This window comes from Xyrauchen texanus, chromosome 14 (assembly GCF_025860055.1).
Source record: "Xyrauchen texanus isolate HMW12.3.18 chromosome 14, RBS_HiC_50CHRs, whole genome shotgun sequence".
NCBI lineage: Eukaryota > Metazoa > Chordata > Actinopteri > Cypriniformes > Catostomidae > Xyrauchen > Xyrauchen texanus.
Window position 1 is genome coordinate 20,792,657 of NC_068289.1, and position 12,586 is coordinate 20,805,242.

The 12,586-nt window shown below is 35.8% G+C and overlaps 1 protein-coding gene across 2 annotated transcripts in view; it reads right to left on the bottom strand.

Moving 5' to 3' along the window:
• Window positions 1-12,586, bottom strand: part of LOC127654764 (serine/threonine-protein kinase tousled-like 1-B) — a 72,379-nt gene that overhangs the window by 35,310 nt on the left and 24,483 nt on the right. For both annotated transcript variants that reach the window (XM_052142116.1, XM_052142114.1), the window contains exon 3: window positions 1,947-2,068. In XM_052142116.1, coding sequence (XP_051998076.1) covers window positions 1,947-2,068 — 122 coding nt within the window. The remainder of the gene's footprint in view (window positions 1-1,946; window positions 2,069-12,586) is intronic.

Genomic DNA, 12,586 nt, shown 5'->3' on the forward strand with positions numbered 1-12,586 from the left:
ACTTTTGGTAAAACTTTTTGTATAGTTTTACTGTCTTTTTTAATGCTTTACTCATGTTACAAAATAATGTAATGCATTTTAATTATCTGTATTATATTTTTTATAAAATGTGATATATTTAGTTTATATTTATTCAACTATAACGATTTATAATTATTTAATCATATACTGATTTTTCAATATTTGCGTTTCGGACCGCAAAGCCCTGCAGAGGATAGTGAGGACAGCTGAGAAGATCATTGGGGTCTCTCTTCCCTCCATCAAAGACATTTACAAAAAACACTGTATCCGCAAAGCAACCAGCATTGTGGACGACCCCACACACCCCTCACACAAACTCTTTACCCTCCTCCCGTCTGGCAAGAGGTACCGAAGCATTCGGGCCCTCACGGCCAGACTGTGTAACAGCTTCTTCCCCCAAGCCATCAGACTTCTCAATACTCAGAGACTGGTTTGACACACACGTGTCCTGAGTTGCACTTTAATAACTGTCACTTTATAACTGTCTGCTACCTCAATAACTGCTATGTGCATAGAACATTATCTCATAGTATGTTATGTTTACATTTTTAGAAACTGTCATCTTTTTGCACTACTGAGTACTGGTCGGCGCTGCACTGTCTATTGTCCTGTTCATTGTCAGTAATTTGTTGTACTGTCCTGTACTTTTTGCACATGTTTGCACGTGCACTTTATATAGGTATATATAGGTAGTTTATATAGGTATTTTATTTCGTTGTGTAGTCTCATGTGGTCCTATGTTGGTCCTTTGTTGTTTTTATGTAGCACCATGGTCCTGGAGGAACGTTGTCTCGTTTTGCTGTGTACTGTACTAACTGTATATGGTTGAAACGACAATAAAAACCACTTGACTTGACTTGATATTGAATTATTGCTGTTTTTTTTCAGCAACTAATTATATATGCGATTAATTACAATTAATTGTATTTATTCATCTGCAATAATTAATTCGATAACAATTTTTTATTAATTGACAGCTCTAATACATTATATATTGTATTTGCATTATATACATTGTTACCTGTTCACTGTTTAAATGCCTAATATGTACTATTTACAAGTATTAACCTTGATATGTAAAACAAGTGCTAAAACAGTGCTGTGTTTTTAAGACCAGCAGCAGTGACTATGATAGATGTTTTTTGGTCAAAAGGCTTCTTTACAGTATCTGTGCAATGTTTGATTAAAATTAAATGTTTCTTTTGGTTTCTCAATAACTGACTGTAAAGAACAAAAAAGTTATTAAAAAGAGACATTATTCAATGACAAATGGATTGTGTGGCTCTCGTCTTTGAACACGCATTACAAAGAATGAGTCAAACCAAACTTGTACTCTCAAAACGCAGTGAAAAGATATTTGTGCATGACGTACATGATATAAGTTTAATATAAATATCAAAACATGAACATTAAGTATCGATACAAAATCGTAAGTACAAGTACCGTGATACATCGTTATTTGATTGTATTGACACAGCCCTAGAGAATATCATAATGACAACTTTTTTTATGTAGCAGTAATGAGAATTGGGGGGGTAAAATGTGAGTAACTGCTATGAAAATAAAGTCACATTATAAAAAATGTCTTCTTTTGTTTATTTCGATTTTGGAGTCAAATAGGACCATGACATATTTGTGAAAATCACCCTAATTATGATATTCATCAATCCTTTGTGTGCAGCAACTGGTTGAATTAACAATTCTTTCAATATTTGCATGGCTATCTCTAAAGTTCACTTGAATTTGCTCTAGATCAACTGCAAGACATTGTCCAAGTCTGTCTGAAACCATTGTCCAATTACTGTATTTGAATGGGCACTGAATGAAGGGGCAGTAAGACAACTACCTCACTTTTTGTACATAGCCACAGTTTGCAATGTTCATGTGAGTAAAATAACAGTCCGGTGAGAAACTTAATTACGTACTTTGGCTCCTCCGCTGGCGCTGCCGGTGCTGCCCACTGTGTTGCCACTGACTCCACCCAGAAACCTGGCCTCCAGCAACTCCTGCCGGCGTGGGTCCAGACTGTGCAGCTCCTCCATAGCACCTGAGCAATAACACACACACACACACACACACACACACACACACAGGGCTGTCACAATTATGAAATTCTGCTAACAACTAATTTTCAAACAAATAAATGCAATTATGAAGCTTATATTGTCTGTTTTATGGCTTTCACGATTATGAGGATTAATTGCCATACAAACTGTCAAACTTCATAAGTGTATGTGTGCTTCACACACCTTAAGAAGTAATTTATTCATATTTAACTTGGAATCATATAATAAAATAGGGATACATTACTTCCTTTGAAGCTTTAAAAACTTGAGATGTAGAATTACATGAAAAAAATTTAGAATTACATGAACAAAAATATCAAAATATTTCCAAAACCTTAAAATATGTCTCTTTTTGATCAACTTTAGTCTTGGTCCATTACACATTTACACTGTTGCAGAGGTGGGTAGTAATGCACTACATTTACTCATTTACACTTACTTGAGTAACTTTTTTGGTAAAAAATTACTTTGAGTTGGTTTAAAAGTGGGTACTTCTACTTTTGTACTTTTACTTCTTTACAATGCGTGGCGTTCCTGTTGTTACATTACTGGGTTTAATTTTAATTAATGCATAATTTATTGAGAGATTACTGAATGGGACTTTTACGAGTTCACACAGCTGCGCGTGCTGAGCTGCTGTCACAGACTGTCACTCAATCACTGCAACAGCATCAAACTCTTCAAAGTGAGCGGTCCACACAGTGGAAAAAAAAAAAAGAATAGTTTCGTCATGCAATGCTTTCATTTAACATCAAGACCAGCTGATATTTCAAGATTAAAATCATAGCTTCAACTTAAGGCACCTAGCTGAGTTAAGTTTTGGCTCTAATGATAACATGGGCTTTTTTCAGGGTGATAATATAACTGGGCACTTATGACATCAGTTTTTAAGTGTACATTTTTAAATCAGCGCAGCAATATATCATAGCGCTTTGATCCGCATCACGCATGTAATAAGCAGTATTTACGCATTTCATCCTGCGCCCTCGCAAGGATACTGGAAACTATCGCAGCTACTTCAGGCGGATTAACTATAAATCAAAGTTAAGTGTAAATATCAACATTCAAGTTAAGTGTAAATAAATGCCTTGGCTCTGCGGTTCGTGTGATTGACAACTGGAGCACAAACAGACAGCATTTCTGCGCATGCACAGCGAGGTGCGCAGGGCGCACACATGAGAGATGTGAGGCCGCAAGGTGATCGTATGGTGAAGAAAGTGTGTCCGCAATCGTTCACTCGTTCCTATATAGTGAAATGGTAGTTAGTGCACTATATCTCAGTAGTAAATGAACTAAATGATTGAGTGAATTCGGATGCTGACGTATACACAAAGTGGCGGATATCTGGGGCTGTTGCAGAAACAATGTCACATATGAACTTTAAAAATTCTTGGGCCTTACTTGTTATTCTTATTAAATAATATATTAATACAATAAATCTTCATTCTGTTTGTCATTTTTAATATTTACTGTGTGTTAATATAAAGGGTAAACACATTTGATCTAATAAAGAGTACATTTTCAAACGTATGTTTGCCTCTGTTATTTTAATCAAGTAAAGATTTTGTCAAAAGTAATTTAATACATTCAGCATGAAAGAAAACATTGCATGAAGCAGTAATCTCCCCGCTCATATGTCTTTCCCATGGTGGATTGTGGGAAATTAACCGTCGTCAAGTGTACACTCTAAATTAGAGTGCATTGAAAACCGTAACTACACAGAAATAAGAATCCGCGCAGGACTTTAAAAGCTATGAAATAGCCAAAGAACTCATTAAAAAAAGCATGATCTTGCTTTGGTTTATAATTCAGCATTATATAGTGTCCTTGTGGGACATTTTCATGTTTCACTATAATAATCAGTAGAAACGTTTCCAAACCTACCACACAATAATGTAAAGATATTATAACCTGATTATGCAAAGAAAACAACACTGGTATCGGATTGGCCAATACAGAGATTTTTAATATCGGAATCGGAAGTGGGAAAAGTGGTATCGGGACATCCCTAGTTATTTTAAGGCTCTTTGATTAAATGCAAGAGACCTTATTTCTCATGAAAGAACACATTTAAGATTCTGTGTGAATTTGAAAATATATTTCTTCATTCTATCATCTCCACTTAAATATAGTTGGCTCCCGTCTCCTCTGTGTCTCACTAAAATGTGCCGATTATGGCAATCTATTCCACTTAAAATTCCTTTATTTGCATGGTTAAATGTGATTGGAATATGAAGAAAGGACGCCCTGATCTTTGTATTTAATCTGTGATTGACTTGGTTTATTTAAAAAATAATTATGAATTTTAAGGTGCCCATTTTCAAAAGTCATTACAGTAGTAATTCTGACTTGCTGTACAATTAGAGACAGAAGGGAAAAATATACTGATGTAACAACAAATACCGATGCAAATAAAAAGTCTAATTTGCTTTGATCATATGTGCATGTATGCAAGTACCTCATTTAAACCTCACGGTGTTTTGAGAAGCGCTTAAGACTATGTTCTGGAAAGGAGCTGCTCTGGGCTGCATTTCCCAAAAGCACTGCATGCTTAAATTGATTGTAGAGACCAGTATATTCGCTTTTTAAAATGATGAACTCTTTTATATATTTAATATTTAATTTATGTACTTTATCTTTCATGATAACACTATACGTTTAAATTTTTATCCAAAACAACTTAAAATCATAATCGTGTCGCAGGTGATTGATTCATGAGTGTCCCAATGTTTAGTGGATCAGTAATCTTGCCAATGGCTGAATTAGTGTTCATGATACACTGATTCATAGCATAGGGAGCTGATTGAGACAAACAGCTGGTCATGCAAGAGTTGTATCTGGAAAAGGCTTTCACTTGCAATGCAAACAGAGAGTTCAAACTAAGGATCATGATATAATCTATATCGGTCTCTTGAGTCATGTGCTCACACAAACAAACAGGTACACAGTCCCCAGAGATCACATACAGGTGAAACTCGAAAAATTAGAATATCGTGCAAAAGTTCATTAATTTCAGTAATTCAACTTAAAAGGTGAAACTAATATATTATATAGACTCATTACAAGCAAAGTAAGATATTTCAAGCCTTTATTTGATATAATTTTTATGATTATGGCTTACAGCTTATGAAAACCCCAAATTCAGAATCTCAGAAAATTTGAATATTACATGAAATCAATAAAAAAAAAAAAAGGATTTTAAATACAGTAATGTCGGCCCTCTGAAAAGTATAATCATGCATATGTACTCAGTACTTGGTTTGGGCCAATTTTGCATTAATTACTGCCTCAATGCGGCGTGGCATGGATGCTATCAGCATTTAACATGCATCTCACAGTATATATGGCCAGCAAAGCAAAACTGCAAAATTCGTATAGTATTTTAATTATTCAAATAATTATTGCAGAACGAATATTCGACTACTCCTACACATCCCTAGTTTATACTTGCATACTATTGTTTGTACAGATGAACATGGTACCTTCAGCCATTTTGAAATTGCTCCCAAGGATAAAACAGACTTGTGGAGGCCCACGATTCTTTTCTAAAGTCTTGGCTGATTTATTTTGATTTTCCCATTATATCAAGCAAAGAGGCACTTAGTTTGAAGGTAGGCCTTAAAATACATCCACAGGTACAACTCAAATTCAGTACACCTCCTATCAGATGCTAATTGCCTAATGGCTTGACATCATTTTCTGGAATTTTCCAAGCTGCTTAAAGGCACAGTTAACTTGGTGTATGTAAACTTCTGACCAACTGGAATTGTGATATAGTCAATTAAAAGTAAAACCATCTGTCTGTAAACAATTGTTGGAAAAATGACTCATGTCATGCACAAAGTATATGGAACAAATTCACAAAACTATAGTTTGCCAATATTATTGGTTAAAAAATAAGTTAATGACTTCAACCTAAGTGCATGTAAACCTCTGACTTCAACTATACATGCATACACAGAAATACCACTGTTCACATGAGTACAATCGAAGCACATCCACCACATCTCTCTATACCGACTCGCTCTCTCTTTCACATTCATGTTTTTCAATCCTCACTTCTGCTCTCAGACCCTGAGGGATAAATGAGTGAGTGTTGCTGTGAGGGTCCTTCGTGCATTCTCATCTGGGCGGTTTCCTCTGGACTCACCCCGCTGTCATTATCGCTGTCTAATGAGTTGCCATTACGGCTCTACTTCTGCCAGTTACAGCAGCTCATTGCTGGAAGCACACTGAAGCTGTCACTGGAACTCACTCGTATACCACTGAGAGCAGTCCACAGAAAACCATAACAGATCATTATGGTGAAGGTTGTGATTGTCTATAGAAGGGTTGCACAATATATAGGTGACCATGTAAGGGATAATCCATGGCTAGGAGGATGCTAAATGGTTCTAATGCACAACATCTCCGTAAAGTGCATTAAAATAATTTAACACACCCTTAGCCATTATCCCGCTTAACACGGTCAATTGCTAGCACTGATTAAATCTGTCATTGGTATTTTTAGCACAAATTTCAACTGGATAAATAAAAATAAGTTACCTTTTTCTACGTGTCATTAGGATTTAGAGTGCTGCCCATTCTTAATCAGACACAGAGATTAAGTAGTGCGCTAAGATTACATTTATTTCAATGAATTACATAAAAAGTGAAAAAGAATAATTTAATGAATGGTATAAATTACCAGGTACTCTGTAAAAACTCCATGAATTTACAGTAAATACACAATCCAGAAATTATAATTGCCACATAATGTAGCAGGATTAGCACATGCAATATTTCATTTCTATTCTTTGCCATTTTTACATAAATAGAGAGAGAAACCTGACTGTTGTAAAAGGGGCACTTACATGATGAGGGGAACCACCCAAAATGCTTCAAAACCTGCAGACTTTGACTTTTGAGACATAATAATGGTATCTATTAATGCTGTGCAACAAGACTGGAAATTCCCATCTGACCTTATGTGATTACATAAATGCAAAAGGCTACATTTTAAATAGTATGCATTGACCGTTTCAGTCAGCGATGCGAGTGCGATTTACCTCCTCTAGCGGGCGTGCACGGCACATGCTGAGCAGCGCAGCAATATCAGAGATTTTTATTCATTTATACTGAGATATAGAGTGCACCGGTCACTGTTTGCAGATACTTTTCAGCACTTTGGTCAACAAGTGTAGTTAACCAACTAACTAACACCTACCTTTGTATACCGGCATCTGGTCTCATTATTGTCGACACAAGCAACACAGAATGAAAGCATAGGATAGCGCCAGTTACAACTGCAAATGCACAAATTGTGACACGCTTCATCATTTAAGTCAGTAGTAGTTTTTTGGAGAAACACCGTTTTAGTCTCAGCTTATTCTATTATTAGAAGACCCGGTACTCGGTACTCCGGTACCTTCAGAAATTCTGGTATCGTAAATTTACGTTTGTTTGAGTACCGACTTGGTACCGGAGTACCAGTATTAACATCTGAGTGATGACTACTAAATGCAGCCGGTGCCACAAGACATCACTTCATTACGATTAGCCTGCATTACCATGGTCTAATGATGGACTACACTCTTAAAATGGAATACATTGACTATAAATTAATTGCTAACAAAACCCTTCATCAGCCAACTAACAAAGGACTAGTGTTGTCAAAAATACCGGTACCAATTCGGTACTCAAACAAAACAATTTTTACGATACCAGAATTTCTGAAGGTACCGGAATACAGAGTACCGGGGCTACCCGGTTCCCAATCAGAGTCGGGAACTTTTGAATGCTCACAACAAGCAAAAGATGACGACAAGCAAAGTAGCTGCTGCTGCGGAGTCTCAACTTAATCTTGTCGAAAAGAAAAGTGGAAAAAGCCAGGTTTGGAAATTCTTTGGATTTGAGGCTGATGAAAAGGGAAACATCATAGATCAGCAAAAACCTATTTGTAAACGATGCTTTCACAGTTTTCTTTCGAAAGGAGGAAACTTTAATAAAGCACCTGAAAGACAGACACCCGGATTTATTCAAGCAAATAAAGCAGGTGAGTTTAAAAGCATATTAGCATTTGCATTAGGGCTGAAACGTTTAGTCAACATTATCGACAACGTCTTAAATAAAAAATTGTCGAGAACATTTTTCATTGTCTAATAGTCGTTTGATCTCATTTAACGTAACATGAAATCTTCATTAATAATGAAGCACGAGAGCAGCACTGCAGTTCACGCCTGACGAAGGAGAAGAATTACACAGATCACAGTCCAGATGCACTCTAAACTTTCACAGCTTCATCTTTTGTAGATTCCAAAGTATTTCTCTGTGTGGTCGGTGCCTATTCTTTGAGTTGAGCGAATGTCCCGATCTAAGGGGGAGAGATTGAAACTCACCCAGCTGAGAGAGATTCTGCCTTGGGGGCGGCCATCCCTCGAGCGCGGACGCTTAACCTCTTCCCAATCCTGTAAAATTAGCCTAAAACGCCTAATCAAGGCATACCCAAAGTAAATTTAAAGCTGTTCTTGAACTGTTTGGAGTACATGCATGGTTTTGGTCACATTTGAAAGGGGACACTCTGAAGTTTTTTCCCCAGCAGTCAGAATTACTGTAAGTGCTACTGATTCTGAGTAATAGAAGTTTGAACACAATGAAATAGAAGTTTTTTTTTTCCGCCTGAAATTTGTTTTTGCATACAGATGCCTGCAGATGACTATAACTTGTAGCTATTAGCTTGAGAACACAATGGGATCACAGCATGAAGCCTTACCTAGTCCAAGTTCAAATTTTAGAACAATACCATAAAAAATGAATATTTTACACATGTTTTTCTAAGGGTACACCCAGGCGTTTTACAAAAGTGCCTTTTGGATACTCCAAAAGGACCCTTTGGTAACCTAGGACAAAAAGGCTCCTACTTTTGAACGCTTCAACGTACAGTCATAATTTTGGGCTCTAATGAAAGATGACACTTAGAGCTAAAATATTCCATATCCAGATCCACTATTAGTTTTGCTGACACAGAGTAACTGATGCATAAACACATTAGAGTGCCTTTTCCCTTCTTGAAACTAAATGTTGTGCATATAAAAGAGTCAAAACTAGTGCTATGGTGGACAATTTGTTTATATAAAAATACACAACAAACTATTTACATGAATTTTTACACAAAGTATTTACAAACCATTATAAAATTGTACATGTTTCTAGCAACATGCCAGTCATTGTAGCAGTCATATTTGGGTACAAAGCACAAAGGCAGAACACAGGAAGAGTACTTCACTGGTGTCTTTGCATGACACTGCCTGCACTTCAGACGACCAGCGGTGCAAGATTTGGTGATGTGCAACGGCCTGTGATCTGCTCTTCGTGGAGCAGGAGATACGGGTCTGGCTGTGGAGTGCCAGCTCCTCAGCAAGGGTCTCTCTGAAAGCCCTCCTCTCTTGATGAGGTGCTGTCCTGCTGCTCCACTTTATGTGGCCGCTTGCTGAGTGGGGAGAATAAATAAATGTAATTTACAAAGCTAGACACAACTTTTCCATCTTTTCTGTATTTTATATATATATATATATATATATATATATATATATATATATATATATATATATATATATATATATATATATATATATATATAGTTTTCTTTTCGAGTGTGTAAATATGCATTATTGTATGTATATTTACTGTAAATACTGTATACTTTGCCAATGTACTATGGAACAAAGAGATGGGCCTACACCTCCCCCATCAATTCAGCATTGTAACAAATAGATGGGCCTACACCTCCCCACCTCCCGCATTGTAACAAATAGACTCTCAAACACAACATATATTCTTATTTTCAACTTTTTATTTATATATATATATATATATATATATATATATATATATATATATATATATATATATATATATTTACAGTAAATATACAAAACATCTATATAGCATGTCAATAGATCTGAAACAAACAATGAACTAAAACCTCACACACGCACATACAAATACAAAAAACACGCACAAACGGTTCAAACACTCACTGAGGAAACACACGACAAAGGGTAATTACAAAATGTGTTCATTATTCAAACTAAAGCTTATTTATGCGGAATATACAGTAATATATGTTATAAAACACAAGAAAACACTTACTTGTCCAGAGCCATGTCTCATCTCTCCATATTTCCTCTGCCTCCAAATCATCCGTATTGTTTTCAGAAATTTCATCTCCAAACTCAGAATTTTGACAATGAACGCCTTCTTATATCACATCCTGGGGTGAAAATCCTGTTTTTCACGTCCGTTTCACCATATTTAAATCGCCAAATGTGTAAACAGTTCCAAAACAGTTCTCCAATGGCTTTATCGCGTGAGGCGCAAAACTGTCGGTAAACTTCGAGGCTGCTTACGCACACGCATAACAGAATCGTGCTCTAATCAATCCACTAAAGCCGCATATCACTGTTTTCAGAATTTCATTGGCTATACGATGCGTCAGTCATTTCCACTCTTCGATGTAATTGGTTTGATCAGTAAACAAAGGAATGTGGGTATGCCCTTACATTCGACACAGACTGTGGTTGGGTATTGAAGGCTTTGGATAGGACATGGAAGCTCCTATTGGGTCAAATGAGGTGTCAATCGAAAGGTCAGAGTGCGTGCTTCCACTTTGATACCGGATATAGGAAATGTTTACATCTGAACTTAAGTTATTACCGATAATATGTGAAAGATTAGGCACAGCTGCCAGGTGCTTTGAAATGATGCAACAAGAGTCTGTGGATATTTATTGATGTAATAATGTGATTTGGACTAAACATTTTACTTGATTTGATCGTTTGGACATTTGACAATGAAACAACACCGTTTTTGTCGGGAAGTTATGGCTCAGTGGACTACTATGAGGCTTCATAGGTGAGTTGCCTAAATTTTGTTTTTGGTTGTTTATATGTTGGTGGTCTGACAAAGATATAGATTGTACCTGCTGTTGTGATTGTATCTTAAAAAGGTTTACATCGTTCGAATCACGAGTATCTCAGCTTTCCAAATATATGTATTATGTTTACTTTTTTGTTTTTGGAGTTTTATCTTTCAAAAACATAAACCTCTGAAACACACCGTGGGTTGAGTTCGGCACGTCGGACCGGGAAAGCGTTAATGCAGCTAGATTAGAACACGATGGCTCGCAATTTACTTAATCATAATATATGTCACTGTGCATTTATTTTCATGAAGAAAATTGGCAATATGCAGCTTTATTAATATGAGAGCACTTTGCGCATTAGTTTGGAAATTGTTTTTATTCATTCTATTGTATGCTTGTTTATGTAGTTTTTTTTTAGTACTTGGTAAAAACTTAAAGTAAAAGTTGCAAAAGTTGAAGCAAATCTTATAAGTGTTCAAAAATACTTTAAGCATACATTGTAGTTTTGTTATAATTCAAAAATAATATATTTAAATTAAACTGTTGCTCAATGGTATATTTTTGTTCTTAGTTCAGCTGTTAATTTGTTAACTTTGTAAATAAAAGTGTGTTGTTCAGTAACCTGTTTTTGTGTTTTGCTTTGGTACCGAAAATGGCATTGAGTACCATGAAATTTCACTGGTACTGGTACAGACTACTGAAATTTTGGTACTGTGACAACACTACAAAGGACTATGCATCTATGTGAAATTCTGTAGTTAATACAGGATGTACTTCAAAGACATTAGTCATTAATCTTACAGTTCATACAAAATCTTTGTTTAAACACTGGCCCTTAGTTTAATCATTTTAAACCATGACTTGCACTATACATAAATAATATTGGCATTATATTCATAATGTTAGCCAGAGGGGAACTGGCCCCCACAATACAGTCTGGTTTCTCCCAAAGTTATTTTTCTCCATTAACCAACATCTTATGCAGTTTTGTGTTCCTCGCAACGGTCACCTTTGGCTTGCTCACTGAGGGTATATACAATTATTATTTAATTATTTTTAATTCAAAATTTACAATCATATTTAATGAAACTAGACAATGCTGACTAAGACTTTATTGATATTACAGTTTCATTTTCTTTTAATGCATGATTTTCTGTAAAGCTGCTTTGAAACAATGTGGGAGGTGAAAAGCGCTATGCAAATAAAAACGATGGACACTGAACGCACACACACCAAATGACAATCGCCCACTCACTCTATTCTCTGCTATCCGTGTTTCCTTGAACGTTACTTTATTAAATCATTCCATTATTGTTAGGGGAGTCCCGGTTCACTCATTTCACGATTTGTTTTGGTTCAAGATACTGAACTTGCGGTTCGGTTCACGGTTCTTTAAACTTAGCCTGAATCAAGAAAAGTTAAGATTGAAAGTTATTATTATTATTATTATTATTACTACTACTACTACTACTACTACTACTACTACTTTAAAAGACATAAGAAAAACAGTTCCTTTAAAATTTTGCTAAAACGTACTGTTCTTAAATGTACTAAATGATCCATCAGAGATATACTAGGACTAAAAACAGTCCAGAAC